The 14892-nt window shown below is 38.6% G+C and overlaps 4 protein-coding genes and 2 long non-coding RNA genes across 6 annotated transcripts; 2 read left to right on the forward strand and 4 right to left on the reverse strand.

Annotated features, from left to right (window-relative positions):
* Nucleotides 1-1022: 1022 nt before the first annotated feature.
* On the reverse strand, nucleotides 1023-2062 carry LOC124192251. The gene is made up of 3 exons (XR_006873647.1): nucleotides 1877-2062; nucleotides 1606-1698; nucleotides 1023-1402 (listed from the first exon to the last, which is right to left on the reverse strand). It is a non-coding gene; the product is annotated as an uncharacterized LOC124192251 (long non-coding RNA).
* A 273-nt stretch (nucleotides 2063-2335) lies between these two features.
* On the reverse strand, nucleotides 2336-3445 carry LOC124188301. The gene is made up of 2 exons (XM_046580844.1): nucleotides 3232-3445; nucleotides 2336-3083 (listed from the first exon to the last, which is right to left on the reverse strand). Exons 1-2 carry the CDS (start codon nucleotides 3232-3234, stop codon nucleotides 2502-2504), a joined length of 585 nt encoding a protein of 194 aa, XP_046436800.1. The 5' UTR covers nucleotides 3235-3445; the 3' UTR covers nucleotides 2336-2501.
* Nucleotides 3446-4563: 1118 nt separating this feature from the next.
* LOC124205833 lies at nucleotides 4564-5331 on the reverse strand. Its single transcript, XM_046603395.1, has 2 exons — nucleotides 5197-5331; nucleotides 4564-5052 (listed from the first exon to the last, which is right to left on the reverse strand). The coding sequence occupies exons 1-2, from the start codon at nucleotides 5314-5316 to the stop codon at nucleotides 4723-4725; spliced, it is 450 nt and encodes a 149-aa protein (XP_046459351.1). The 5' UTR covers nucleotides 5317-5331; the 3' UTR covers nucleotides 4564-4722.
* A 704-nt stretch (nucleotides 5332-6035) lies between these two features.
* Nucleotides 6036-6850, reverse strand: LOC124205906. The gene is made up of 3 exons (XM_046603514.1): nucleotides 6733-6850; nucleotides 6328-6656; nucleotides 6036-6240 (listed from the first exon to the last, which is right to left on the reverse strand). The coding sequence occupies exons 1-3, from the start codon at nucleotides 6733-6735 to the stop codon at nucleotides 6228-6230; spliced, it is 345 nt and encodes a 114-aa protein (XP_046459470.1). The 5' UTR covers nucleotides 6736-6850; the 3' UTR covers nucleotides 6036-6227.
* Nucleotides 6851-8351: 1501 nt separating this feature from the next.
* Nucleotides 8352-10290, forward strand: LOC124207692. The gene is made up of 3 exons (XR_006880092.1): nucleotides 8352-8458; nucleotides 8572-9941; nucleotides 10035-10290. It is a non-coding gene; the product is annotated as an uncharacterized LOC124207692 (long non-coding RNA).
* A 1178-nt stretch (nucleotides 10291-11468) lies between these two features.
* On the forward strand, nucleotides 11469-14256 carry LOC124193092. The gene is made up of 7 exons (XM_046586773.1): nucleotides 11469-11980; nucleotides 12049-12607; nucleotides 12667-12797; nucleotides 12855-13045; nucleotides 13116-13291; nucleotides 13350-13692; nucleotides 13753-14256. The coding sequence occupies exons 1-7, from the start codon at nucleotides 11738-11740 to the stop codon at nucleotides 14204-14206; spliced, it is 2097 nt and encodes a 698-aa protein (XP_046442729.1). The 5' UTR covers nucleotides 11469-11737; the 3' UTR covers nucleotides 14207-14256.
* Nucleotides 14257-14892: the final 636 nt, after the last annotated feature.

The following is a 14892-nucleotide window of genomic DNA, read 5'->3' on the forward strand; positions in this document are numbered from 1 at the left end:
CAAAGAAAGTGTGTCTAACGTATATCAAGCAAGTGGTGTAGTAGATTGAACCTCTATATACGTGCACCTACCTACAAATGATACGAACGCACCCCCGTCCCACCCATCCAATTACAAATCAACACACACAACTTTTCGATACTAGTTGGATATCTAAGCGTTGTGGGACGTTGAGGGAAGAAGAAAGACGTACACATATAAGAGCGGTAGGAGAGTTTCCGGTGGGAGGGAGACCCCCTCGACGTACATATTGACATATCATCTACTCAACAACGCAAGCGACATAGTTATTTAAATAGGCTGGCGCATGTAATCAGACTCGCTTCCTCGTCATTCAACTTTGAGTTGATAGGCTAAAAACGAGACGTGCAGGGTTTGATGGAGATGATGAGGGAAACAACCGAATCAATCAACTTGATTGCATTCGTCGACTGTGTATACTTGAAACGACCGGAGAGAGAGAGAGAGAGAAGGACATTTTTCTGATGAGGGTAATGATGATGTAGTGTGCTGCTGCTGTATGTGATGAGCGCCAAAACGTCTTTGATAGAATTAAGAGTTAATTGAATCATTTTCCCTCTGGCGAAACTGAAATCCAGACCTGTTTTGACATTTTAATACGCAATAGAGGGGGGATTGCGTCGTCGACGTCAGTGTAGCTTAATCCTCCTTAATTGGATTGCATTTGAGGGTATTGAATCAAATTAGTAGCTAGCGTTCCTGCCGGTTCCGCATTACTTTAGAGCAAAACGACGACGTTTTCGCCATCTAGCGGTAGCGGAATTTACTTTCACGACCGAACAGCAACATTTTATGCCAAACAAGAAGGATTTGAAATTGACACATTTCATTTTTCCCAAGTAATTTTCTTTTACGCTGAATAAATTCTATGCAATTTAAACTTCTGGTGACTTCTATGACTTGTACTTGGTGCCGGTGTGTGTGGCGGCAGGTCCCTCTTGGACATACAGTTTTATAGACTTTGCACATTGTTTGAAGTGTTTAAAATTCAACAATTTGAATTGATTGTTGACCCGCAGACAAAGTTGTGAGGTATAAAACAGGCCTGATATGCAGTCGCTCTGCTTCAAATGAGTTATTTAATGAACCCTGATTGAGCTTTAAGAAACGGCAAGAGAAAACTTTCAGTCAAAGGCCTAACTCAGAAATAATCGTACTATCAACGCCAAGAAATAGTCCAAAGGAAGAATGAAGATAAATTTGTCCTACCTTTACGCCCGGGAAATCCACAGCCAGGCATCCACAAGTGCTCCAACTGCTCCATCCTCAGTGAAGTTGACGCCAGGCAGGATAGGAAAAGGGGTCGACTCGTGAATACCCCCACACTCACATGGGTGTACACGAGGACATAGTTTTTCCAATTACACTAAGAGCTGTTTATCTAAACAAAAAATAAAAAATGGATTACGAAAAAAATATTGCAGAGACAACAAGTTAAGAAAAGTTAGAAAGAAGACAGTGGGTATAACCGCTTATTGTTGATAAACAGGATTACTTAAGGTTTACATGTAATTTCAGGCACAATTAAAATTTAAAATATACGGCAGGTCACAGGTTTATAATAAAAGTAAAAAATATCATTACCCGATTGGTTATACTGAGATTGTTGGTGATGAGTTGATGACAGGTCAGTATCAAAACTTCTTGTGGTTACGATGGCTGGCTCAGGCCTGAAATCTGCACAATGCTAAAGGTTACATGGAGGAAACAAACTCTAACATGCATTGACAACGAGCATACATGATAAATGCATAGTAAACTCTAGTTGGGCACCAACATTTCACAGATTTGGAACAGGTTTATCTCTTCTGTGTAAGCTCCCAAAATCATTCCATTCGTATTCTTCATTTTATACCTGAGAAACAACATGGAGTTGAGAGCATGGGGAGTCACGATGTTCACACGACAACCACATTTTGTTTTGTTCTGCTATTTCTCTTGCAGCCACGTACAAGTTTCCGATCCAAACCAGTGATCTGTTTAGTTTTCTATAATAAAGAATATCTGAAACTTCATCTCACAGTTCTCACTTTGCTTTTTGGCCTTAACTGTGAAACAAAGTGTTAGCAGACGACACAAATATTCTAATTAACCACGCTTAAATAAGATATCGATATTAAAAATCCGTCTCCCGCCAAAATCAAAGGAACTGCGTTGAGCAAGTTTAGTTTCCTACTGTAAATATTTTTCTCTCCCATTTTTTTTTTTTTTTTTTTATAATCAGCTAAAAATAAATGGACTAGGCTATATCTCCCAATTGTGTTTGTTGTTAATTATTTGAAAATTTCACTTTCGGTACAAACTACATCCTGCAGCACTTTATTAAATTTATTTAATCAGCAATTATTTGATAACGTTACATCTTTTTTAAAAAAAGGTAAATAACAGATAAATAATGTTGGGAATGGGCTGTGTGTGAGTGATTGGTTATTAGTATTGCATTGAGGCCTGGAACGAGTGTAGAATATCTAGAGAGCAGGCTAATAATAATAGCGAGGGTAGTGATATCTCGGGTAGTAATATTTTGGATAATAATGCGGGTAATAATAAGAACTTGGGTAGTAAAAGCGTTTGTGGAAGGTGGCAGAAGTGTCCGTGTCTGTGTCATTAGCGTCTTCAAGGGACTCGGTGGATTCAGCGGATTCAACCGACTCGGAAGACCCGCCGGATTTAATCGTTGTTCCATGCGCTGGTTGCTGGTGTTTTTCAGACACAGCAGCGGGTTGTTTTACTTCAGTCACAGCAGGTTGATTTACTTTTGTTCCATCGAGTTGGATTTCTTCTGTCCCAGCAACGGATTGATTTGCTTCTGTCACAGCAGCGGGTTGTTTTACTTCAGTCACAGCAGGTTGATTTAATTCTGTTACATCGAGTTGGATTTCTTCTGTCCCAGCAACGGATTCATTTGCTTCTGTCACAGCAGCAGGTTGATTTATTTCTGTTACATCGAATTGGATTTCTTCTGTCACAGCGATGTCGATTTGATTCTGGTCAACTTTGGAAATGGCTCCCATCGACAGAGTCACCAGGCACATCAGCAAAACTAATTCCATCTTCATGTTCTATTAACCAATCAAAATTCATATTTATAATATGTTCAGCTTATCGCATCTATACTAATTTAGTCTACTCTTACTGGCTTGTATTCAACGTTAAATATTACTGGTAATGAAACAGATAATGAAAAATGGAGTTTACTATTTTACTAACCATGGTTTTTACTTGTAAAGTATAGAAGCGCAAAAATTTAAGACAGTTGTCTCAGCTACAGGTTTTCAGTTGGTTGTTGAACGTGTTGAAGACGAACTGATTGTGTTGCAGATCGTCTCCACTTTTATATTCACCGAAGACTACATTTTATGTTTGCAAGGGAAAAGGGGAACTCCAGGAAGCATGTGCAATTGTGCATCACGAAACACAGAATGAAGAGATATATCAGTGATGGTTATTGGTGAACTTGGGTTGGACGGGAAGTATACGTACGAATTGTTTTTGCCTTCGGGCAATAACTGCGCTAGTATATGCTGCTGCATAGCCTCGCCCAGTGTGTCTACGTGATTCTCGTGAGCGTTATACAGAGACATCCGTACCGGGTAAGAAAAAAAATGGGCCACAATACCTGGCACGTACAGGAACGAGACCATACTCGTATCGTTTCAGTAGTCTTCCGCCAATTGCGGAAGAAGCCAAGACTTGCTGCCGTTGAATTTTCTCGATATTCTATTCCAATCCAACACTGAACGCTGTTCAATTTATTTGACTGGAAATTTGCCAGAACTGTTCCTAATACGTTACACTCGTCGCAATTTGTTTCGGAGTGAACGGCTGTGGTCTTCCCCTTTTCCCTTTTAAACTGCGGAAGCTTTTATCCACTACAACACAAAAACGCGACGACATCGCTAATAGAAAAAAAATTCTTGCCTTTGAAGAATGGAACTCAAGTTACCCAACAAGCTTCCAAAGTATAGCTCATTCTAGGTATCACTAGATGAAGACCACCAAACGTCCAATCGATGCAGTGAAGTATACTTCTATACTTTATGTTCCATTTTTAAAAAAATGTTATGCAATGATAAAAATATTAAAAATAAGATTCCATTTTTTCTAGACAATGATTTATTTATTTTTATTTGTTTGAGGATGATGGTTTTGTTAGAATCACAAGTGAATGAACCCACCTCTAACCATGCCTCTAACTTCCATTCATTTTAGCTAGCTGCTTATAGCATAATAGCTGAATAAAATTAGTGGGAACGGAATTCCGAATGCTTGTTCTAGGCGACTCGCGGCTTATTGAATTCATAAAAAGACCTGCTGCTCGTAAAAATCTGTGCTGCAATTCTGTAACCTTGAAAAAGCTATAGCGATGTTTTAAGATTTCTAAACCGATTTATGTTTTGATTAGTCTCAAGGGTTTCCAAGCGATATATAGTACTGATAGTGACACGTATTTATACTTCGCACAACTCTGTGAGAATTATATGCTTATAATTTTAACTTAAACATCATGTTAATATTAAAAGGAAGAAAACAAATCGCAGATTCGGTACAATTTATATTTTTCTCCACTCAACAATTTTGCTTTAGTATAAGTGAAGTATTTGGAATAGCCAATAAATTACAAAGATTGGCGTCTTGGAATTGAGTATAATGTTTCTATGGTAATAATGTTACTCCCACGTCGTAAAGTCATCAAGTCAACTAATGTGCTGAATTAATCGCCGCCTCTGCAACGCTTGCTTTAGACGCTTTTAGGATATCGTTGTCTAATACAGGTGAGTCTGTTGTTTCAGCGGACACGATGGACTCGGTGGATTCAGCGGACTCGTTTTCTTTATTATTTTCTATCTGCGTACCGCTAATAACTTTTGGATCGTTGCTTCCAAGCGACTCGATTGATTCAGCGGATTCAACCGATTCGGTTGAAGTGATAACTACAGCGGTGACTTCATTATCGGCTGCTGGAACAACAGCAGCCAATGTAAGAGACGCCAAATGAATTAGTAGTAAAATCAATTCCGTCTTCATTTTCTGAAAACAAAAGAAAATTGGCTGAGAATTTATACTGACATTACAGCGCACAATATGTGGGTTCCATCGGAAGAAAGAATCAACAGTTTAATAGCCAAATATTACTGTTTTATAATTAATTTATATTAATTTTATAAATCTTACCGTTTTTAAAGAACAGACGTCAAAATAGAACAGAGAATTTCTGTTGCAATACTTGTCTAGTTGTTCTGCAGGGACGAACTGCTTTCTCAACAAGGCCTTCGCTCTTTTATACTGATCCATTTCAAGGCGCTTTGGGTTATTTGCGCGTAAATTATATGAAGTATATCCAAGGGCTGAACGATACAAATTCAGCTGCAGGCTCTAAACTTGGTTAAACTCATCCGAGTCTTGCTATAGCCTAGAGTATGTTCGTGTTGATCCGGTTGGATCCGGACGGTCATGGTAGACAGACGAACCACCAGGCAATTTAAAAAAAATAATTGCGCCAGTACTCGGCACCGACTGGAACCATCCGTATAGGAACAAAACTTCACCACACTTCCGCGTTTTCTGAACGTTTAATAAGGAAATATAAGAACTAAGAGAAGAACTTTATCTGTTGGGAATTTCAGCGCTCGTTAACTGTCAAGCGGTGTCAAGTTTCTTTTGCTAGTTAAGAGTTCGCAATTCTTGAAATTTCTTGCCATAGTATATACTCATAATTTTTAGAGTTAAACCAGCAAGTTGCCCCGTATGCCACATTCAACTTCACAGAAATAATTACATCGCCGACTGAGTTATATTGAATTGACTAAAATAAAACAGCCCGATTCAAGTTCGTTTGACGTCATAGCTACTTTTGCGGTGAAGTTAAGTTTTGTTGAACAAGGAAGACCTTGCAAAATTGTTGACTAGCAAAACGTTTTGAGGCTATTGTAATGTTCCGGTATTGAATAAACGCAACAGTCTCAATAAAAAAAAGAAAAAGAACTTTTTAATTATTTTTGTTATTAATTGCGATTAATTGTGCGTGCGTGTATTACGTATCTTTCTTCAACATTAATGAAAAAGTCTGGACATTTGTTAGAAACGTCAACTGCCTTCAGAATCGGCAATTCATAACAATTTTAAAGTTTATTTAATATATGATCTTCACTGCTGGGATCGTCATATTTCATTACGCCAACAAGTGTAGGAACCGCTGTTGCTCTTCAGTCACTATCACTATCGTTATAATGAAATAAAGACAAGAAATTGACGGAAATTGATTAAGATTGTGAATACAAGTGACTAGAAGTCGTAAATATTTACCTGTCATATCCGCCAGTATACTGGTATTGATACACTGGGGCTGGCCGATTGTAGTAATACTGAGCCCTCTGAGGGTACCTGTTGTAATATGGCTGGTGGTAATAGCTGGGGTAATGATAACGACGATGGAAAGTAGCCGAAGTCTTCAACATCTCGTTGTCTCCAAATGATTCGTTTGATTCTGCGGACTCGTTAGAATCATTCCCTACAACATTTCGTTTCTGACCTCCCAAATTAGTGCCGAGGATGGGATCCAATTTGAGAACAGCTCCCAACGTGACAGTCACCAGTTGAATTAGTAAAACAAAGAGTAGTTTCACTTTCATAATCTATAACAAAAGAAATATAATTCAATATCATACATTCTTAACTCGTGTAATATATTAATTCTCTTTATTTACTTACCATGATGAATTTTAGCGATAGAGCGAACCTGTCTTACGCTTTTTGTATCGAAGTCCAACTGCTGCTGACAACGATTTTCCCCCTCTTTTATATTCACTGGACTCGCTTGAAGAAAACAATAACAGATATTTATGCCGTTTTCCTTTTTGGTACACAGCTAGCTGAGAAAGGGAGGCGTAACGATGGGAATTGACTCCAGGCTATCCGCGGTCATCAACCGGTTGCACGTGTGCATCCATCCTATCCAACATTTGCGCACGTTGCTGGTTTAGAGTCATAGAACCCAATCCGTACCAGGTATTTTGGCATACGTTCCTTCGTTGTAGGCTACTACCTGGTACGAGGAAAGAAATAAACAAAAACGACAAAAACTCTCATCACATCACTTGCTTCCACCTGTCTTCCTCACCATTCGTTTGATCAGTGACCAAATAAAATGTAAAACTGCTCAAGATCTTCTTTTGCTGCGAATTGACGACAGTTTATTTATTTAGCTTCTTATCTACAGCGCAAATTTTTTGTTTCGTCGTCGTATCTTAATAGTCTTTATTTTTATTTACAAATCTACTTATTACTGAATTTCCGCATGACAATTGTTTATTTCATTCTATTTCATTTACCCGCAATTACCTTTGTTATCTGATGCGTTGTTGGTCACGTGAAAAGAGCGGAAGATTTATAGTCGCTGGCCAATCGGACTTTTTGGTTTCGTACGTGTCTTTTTTGCATTGATTTATTTCCCTACCTGTTCAGATATGGTTTGGCTAGTACTACACCGTACTACACCAACCCAAATACGGAGACGGGCGGAGAACCTTGGGGAAAAACCGTGCCCCCGTACCAGACGCCCTGTCAAGTTTCAAGGTCTCGGTCGCTCATTCATAATAACTCACTATTCTTTAAGTAGGACTACTATATGCATTTATGCATTTCATACCCTTACTTTAATATACACCGGTAGCTACTTTTGACCCATTCGTACGATACAGTTCAAGCTGATACTCTGGAAATTATACCTATACCATGTTAATAATGTATAATAATGCTTACTGGCTTATGCTTTTCAGCGGCAGATTTGGAATTCTTAAAACAAGTATTGTCTTATAAGGAAAAGCGAATTTATTTTTAAATATACATAACTAAAACATATATACTAGCAATACCAATTTTACGATGGGGATTTTAAGGTTTTATTTCAAACTAATATCCCTTCTAGAAACTGGGCTATGCATATAATGTACGCGCAGTTCAGTTTACTTTCCCAACAAAGTGTCTATCGGTGTAAATGCACGTTTATGTATTTAAGACAGTTATTGAGAACATTGAATTTGGCAAAGGTCAAAGAAAGTGTGCATATATGGTACCTCATTCTCGTCGTACCTGGTACCAAAGCAATCAATTTGATAAAGCTGATGCGGCAGTCTCGACCATGAACATATACGACGAACCGTGAACACATATAGATATTGGTTGAGGCCGTACTAGTATAGCTCAAAGCTCTTAATGGCATCGTTTGCTGCTTGACTTCCCTATTGCGTGATGGACATGTTGTCGTGTCAGGTGTTCCCCTTTCCCCGTGCATAGCTACATTGGACACTGCTGTCTTCGATGAGTATAAAAGAACGAAAGGGTTTGTAGCAAAAATCAGTTCGTCTTCGGCGCAACAACCAGCAACAAAGATCATTCGATCCTTTAACCACTCGCTCTCGTTCAAACTTACACAATGGTAAGTTGGAAATTAATTACATTTCACTCTTCACTACGTTGCGTAAATAAGTATCCCATCACAAATTTTAGACTTTAGAGCTAAATTCATTTGCCTTTCTTTGTGATGTACAGATCATGAAGGTGACATTGGCTTTTCTACTGTGTTTGGTTACTTTGACGATTGGTGCTCCTTCATCAACGGTCCCGCAAGTTAATGGAGCTGCCAATGCTGCCATGATAGAAAATCAACCAGTTGACGTTGCGGCGATCGAGTCCGCTGATTTCGCCCAGCAGCCCTTTGAAGCCAACGATGCCATGGATACTTCAGCCACTCACTACAAACGTTACTACTACCCCAACGCTTACTACTACCCTCATTACTACCCTCACTATTACTCTAAATATCACTACCCAAGATACTACAACTACTATTACTAGAGGGACTCCGTATTGGCCAATCAGTATTGCTTTACAGCAGTATAAAACATCCACTACTTTTACAACACCATCAGCAATACTCGCCATAGTCCTTCTCCTCCATTGACGACGAAACAAATATGTTGAACTCAATATCACATTGCCCTTTTTTACTCTTTGCTGTCGCAAAATTGTTATAATACCGACCTTTTGGAAAAATAAAATCTTTTCAACCCGTGATTAGGTATTAACTTGGAACATTCTAGAAGGGGTAGGACATGATTCTTCTGTTCTTTTTATTTAAAGTACTTTATAAGGCATTTTCTTATTTTCTACAAAGACGTGAGTCCTTGACTAGCACCACAAGGGCACGGGTGCGTTTTTATCAGGGTACCACCCATTACATTTGCGAACTATTCCTTCTCAGCTAGTGTTTTAAGCATTAATCTTTTTAGACAGCCCTTACCCCAACACGGATATGTTTAGGCTACCGCGGCCATTGTTTCCTAACTTTTTTTTTTTTTTTTTAAACCCAACCCTTGCCAATGCCTCCCACTAATTTGATACGTATTTTAAGCCCCCACTTCAGACAAAAGTAAAATATGTTTCACTGAACACGGAGCGTGTCGGGTGTCGCGTTATTGCATTATACTGTTTTTCTTTAAAGTTTAAATTAAGTGAAAAGAGAAGAAATGTCCGGTTTGTTAACGTCTTGCAAACTTGGTTTTGTGTTAGTGATCTCTCTCCTGGTTATGGTCCATTCGTTTGCAAATAACGACACCATCAATCTTAACAATTTTAATGCCGAACAAATCTCTCTCCCAATTTCGACTGATGTTAATGGTACAGTGCTAACGACTGGGCAGTCAGAATCAGCTGCAATCGGAATCGGCGGAAGCTGCTTGTTCCAGCGGTTTAGAGAAAATGTCAACACCTTCGTGAATTTTCGCAGCGTTTTCCCTTACGTATACATCGCCATATTCCTGTTCAATCTGATTTTCAATCCGTTTCTTATCATCTGGATTCTGATCTCACCAATCGTCTTCAACATTCTTCGCTCTACTACTACCTGCTATATCTTTCCGGTAAGCTTAACGCTTACAATATCTAAATATCCACAACTAATGCTAGTGTCGATATCTCAAAACTTAATAGTATTGTTTTGCTTTGTTATTTAGGAAATTTCTGCTTATCTAAATGATACCATCGATACAACTATACTCTCTGGTGCTTAATTGAACTCGAAAAAAAAAATGCCGGTGATGGTACCTTTTTTTAAATTTTTTTCATTTATGAAAATCTAAAATCGCGTTAAATCGTATTGATTACATCTTTTTCGTTTTTTTTTGTGTGTAAATTGTTAGTGCAACACTGTAATAATGTAACTTTCAAGGTAGTGTAACGTTTTGCATAATATATCGATTTTGTCCCATAGCATGCATGTTAACATTTACTAAATTGTGCACAGTAGTCAAATAAGCTGTAGTGTAAGTAATGAGTTAATAAACATGATCAAGAATAATAATATAAACAATTGACACGATCGCACGATCTTGTACTATGGAGTATGCTATGGATATGTATGAACTTCGCAGAAACAGACGACACCAGCCCCCATCCTTTCTTTTAAGTGATCTGTTTGATCGGTTATCCGGTGAACGTAGTCGTGCAAAATCGCTTTAATGTGGATGAAAATGTGTGCCAAATTTACTGATCAAGGTATTTTAGTTACTGTTTACGTCGCTGTGTTTTTTTTTTTCTTATTTTTACAACCTTTTTTTATAGATTCTCTTGGAAACACTACAAAAAAATGGGAGAAGAATGGTTACGACGATGGAAGATAATGAGAAAAAATCGGAAAATGACTTCAGTGTTCCTGCGTTGTTGATATGTTAAAATATCTCGAAGCTGTGGCTGACTGGCTATGTCTCCTGCCTGGGTATGGTGGATACCAAGCAACAGCAGCGAAAGAATACTACACCATGTCTCCGCCTAACTGCACAACAACGTCAAAACACGCGACACCTACTTACTACACCGAGGCCCCCAAGCACTACACCACCAAGGCTCCAGAGTATTACATAGAAACTTACGCTGCCTCGAGCTACTACACCGAAGCCCCAAAGTATACTCTGCCCCGGGTTACATCACCAAGTACTATTCTGCCCTCAGCTACTACACCGAGGCTCTACCTTATTACACCACCAAAGCGGTCGAATTCCACACCAAAGTGCCCAAGGACTACCCCACAACCTACGCTACACCGCCCCGAGCTACACAACCACATCTGCGGCGGCAAAGTGTTACTACACAGCGGCTGTTCCTTCCTACTACGTTGTACCGGAGTACACCGATGCTCCAGTTTACTACACCACAACCTACGCTGCTCCCAAGTACTACACCGTCAAGGCACTCGAGTATTATAACACTACATATGTTGCTCCGACCTACTACACAGGAGCACCGTAGTGTTTAGCCTACCCTAAATTTTCAACTTGAAATTGCATTTTTTCGTTAATGGAATTCTTTTTCAGAGGGAAAAATTTCAAAGTTGTGAATGTTGATATCAAGTCTTATAAGTAATAGGCAAGTGACTGATAATTTAACTTCTAAGTAGCAGTGTTAGGAACGTCACCAATTGACTTAAGTCAAATTTTGACTTAAGTCATGACTTAAGTCAAATTTTGACGTATACGTCGACTGCGACTGAAATAAAATTTATGCGTGACTTTTACGATGACGTTTGACGTGAAAAAAATTTGTAATCTTAAAAAAAGTCAAAATAAAAACGTCATCTGGCAATGTTGACGAACAATGCCGAGGATCGGAAGATTTTTTCGTCTGTAATTTTCGTAAAACATATCAGTTGTCATCAAAAGTCATGACAATGGCGTCTACTACTATAGAGAAAGATTCGTGGACTGAATCTGGTGTCTTTAGTTTTTTTAATTTCACTCAAGCCGTTATTAAGTGTTTTACTATTGACACATCTCTTACTCGTCTTGAACAAAAGGAGAAGAAAGCTTTATTGGGAACTGAATTCGTAGCCGGCAAGTGCAAAACGTGTGGCTGGGAGTCAAAGGTGCATTTTGGAAATCCCTCTAATTGGGTTCGCCATCTTAAGGTTACTCTTTATTCAATTTATCTTTCTATTCAATAAGTTAACGCCATAATTTTCTTATTTCGGTATAGCTTCAACATGGTGTAGCTTTCGATGCTTATAAAGAGGCTATGGCAAACAAAAAAAAAGACAGAAAGAGACGTCGGTCAGCTGATTCCTCTTACTTGCCGACTAATAAAAAGGCCAGACAGCCACAAGAAACAATTGATGTAGCACTTGATCTAAACACAATCTCTAGGAAAAAAGAAAAGATAGAAAAGGCTAAACATTTAGAACAAGAACATCAACTTCGTGTAGACATGCGTATTTTTCAATATGTTGTTGGTAGTTGTCTACCTTTGAGTACAGTTGAGAACATTCTTTTTCGAAACGTCTGCACTGAAATTAATCCCAAAGTGAATGTGGTGTGTACTAAAACGTTGAAGAAAACTATTTTGCAACAATATTTAAACTATAAAGCTAGTTTGAGGAAGAGGTTCAGCAATGCAGTGGATGTTTGTTTAACGGCTGATGCGTGGGGATCGAAAAGACGAAGTTTCTTGGGCGTAACAGCACATTGGCTTGAAAGTAAAGGAGAAACGGGCGAGATGACAAGGTGTTCTGCTGCTCTTGCTTGTAAAAGATTTCTAGGTAAAACGGAAACATTTTATTTTTTCTTTTTTTTACATCTTAACTTTCTTTAATAAAAGGATCGCATACATACGAAAAAATTGCGGCTTTGCTCAACAACATTATGGACGATTTCAGTCTTCATGGGAAGGTTAACTATGTAGTGACCGACAATGGATCCAATTTTGTTAAGGCCTTCACTGAATTTTCCGTAAAACAACTTTTACCTTACATTTTTATTCTAGCCGTTCAATTATTTTATTACTAGGTTGAGAATCAATTGACTCATGATGATGTGGATGACGATCCTGAATTTATTGAAGGGTTGGCTGCTTTGGCTGACTTGCATGACGAAGAAGAACTCGAAGAGTTAAGAGAAGCAGCATCTTTTAACACTGAAACTTATCGTATCCTGAAAGATGCTGGTTTTTCTACCATCATTCTTCCAAAACATATAAGGTGAAAGATTTTAAAATCTTTACGTTTGGTTTCGTTGGGTATAATATTTTATTTAAACAAAAATGTTTAGGTGTGCCTCTCATACACTCAACCTCATTGCTACTGTCGATACCGATCTTTCCAAGTTCGACCTCAAATCGTTCCCTAAAAAGAATGCACTTCGACAGGCGCTATCTAAGATTCAGGGACTTTGGAATAAGATTGGACGGTCTGTTTCTGCTTCTGAGGAGGCTTTTGAAGTTTTTGGTAAAGTCATGATTCATTACAATAGAGAATGTTATATGTAATAATTATTTGTTTATAGGTATTGCTCTTCCAACTCCGTGCCCAACTAGATGGAACAGTCTCTTTGATAGTCTTGTTGCCTTCCTTAAAAACTTCAAAAGTCTGGAGATAGTCAACAAATTGTTCTCCTCTCTGACTCTTCCTTTATTAACCAAAGAAGATATCGAACTATTGACCGAGTATATGGAGGTTATGAAGCCACTCGCAGTGGTTCTCGACATTTTACAAGGGGACAAAGGGGTATTTCTTGGAATCGGTCTTGTTTTGCCTCTTATTACAAGACTGAAGGATCTAATGAATCAACGAGTCTACTTACATCTTGGGCCAATACGTGACCGAGTCTTAGAGAAAGTGGATAAAAGGTACTATAATCTCAAATGTTTTTTTTATTGTTATTGGTATTGTGTGCATTCTTTTTTTAGATTTGGTAAACTCTTTGAGGATCCTTGGTATTTGATGGCAGCACTTACTCATCCGTGCTTTAAGGCACATTGGATAAAAGACAGAAGGAGCCAAGAAGAAGCCAAAATAAAACTCAGGCAGCTGATCCAGGACTCTACGTGTTCACCAGTTTTGGAAAAAAGCAAAACATCCTTAGCCGAAGAGTTTTTGCTGTTTGATGAAATTCAACCTTCAGGCAGACCGGATGACGAGGTAGACCGATTTTTAAAAGATCGCGACACCTCTATAGGAATGCTTGATAATTATCCACAGATTAAATCTTTGTTTGTAAAATATAATACTGTCATTCCAACTAGCGCTCCAGTAGAGCGTCTTTTTAGCTTAGCAGCATTAATTTTAACAATAAGAAGAAATAAGTTGTCCGATTCAATGTTGGAAATGTTAATATTTCTAAAAATTGCTTTAAACTTGTAAAAACCACCTGTCAAATAGCGTAAAAATACATGACTTATTTTGTGACTTAAGTCATGACGGTGACGTAATTTTTTTTGGCAGTTACGTTGACTTTTTTTTTTTGACTTTTGACGTTAGGTTTTCAAATGACGTATGACGTGCAAACTTTTTCTAAGTCACTGAAAACTCCGTGACGTTCCGAACACTGCTAAGTAGTAATAGATATTGATACAATTGCTAAACAAAACATTGTTATATTAAGAGACGAACAAAAACATTAAAAGGAATTGCTTTATTGTCCCACCTCCACCCACAATTCCATCACATTATACAATGGCACACAAATTATACATACACAACTTAATTATTTTATACACTTAAGTTAACCCGTTGGCTGCCACATCATACAACCCGTAAGCTGTTCTACTACTCTACGCACCAAGTATCCATGACCAAGGTGGGACTTGCCATTGCTGACAAGTCCAGACTGACACGGTGACAGTAGAAGATGGAATGCACGCCCCTAGAATCCATCACCGCATCGACAAGGAAGTCCTTGTGGTGCACTGCCTTGGCGGCGAATATTGGGCTGGTGCGACTGTCCGACCCCGCGGCATGTAAACCACGAGACCGAAAAGCGCGGCCCGTACTAAGAAGCTAACACAGAGGAGAACAAAGACGTGGCAGCCAACGGGTTAACTAACAAA

The sequence above is a fragment of the Daphnia pulex genome, chromosome 1 (assembly GCF_021134715.1).
Source record: "Daphnia pulex isolate KAP4 chromosome 1, ASM2113471v1".
Lineage (NCBI taxonomy): Eukaryota > Metazoa > Arthropoda > Branchiopoda > Diplostraca > Daphniidae > Daphnia > Daphnia pulex.

Coding starts and splice junctions, on each gene's coding strand:
- LOC124205833 (XM_046603395.1), bottom strand. CDS start 5,316: ATGGATCAGTATAAAAGAGCGAAGGCCTTGTTGAGAAAGCAGTTCGTC. Junction 5,053..5,196: donor ACGTCTGTTCTTTAAAAACG/GTAAGATTTATA, acceptor TTTTGTTTTCAG/AAAATGAAGACGGAATTGAT.
- LOC124193092 (XM_046586773.1), top strand. CDS start 11,738: ATGACAATGGCGTCTACTACTATAGAGAAAGATTCGTGGACTGAATCT. Junction 13,292..13,349: donor GGAGGCTTTTGAAGTTTTTG/GTAAAGTCATGA, acceptor ATTTGTTTATAG/GTATTGCTCTTCCAACTCCG. Junction 13,693..13,752: donor TTAGAGAAAGTGGATAAAAG/GTACTATAATCT, acceptor TTCTTTTTTTAG/ATTTGGTAAACTCTTTGAGG.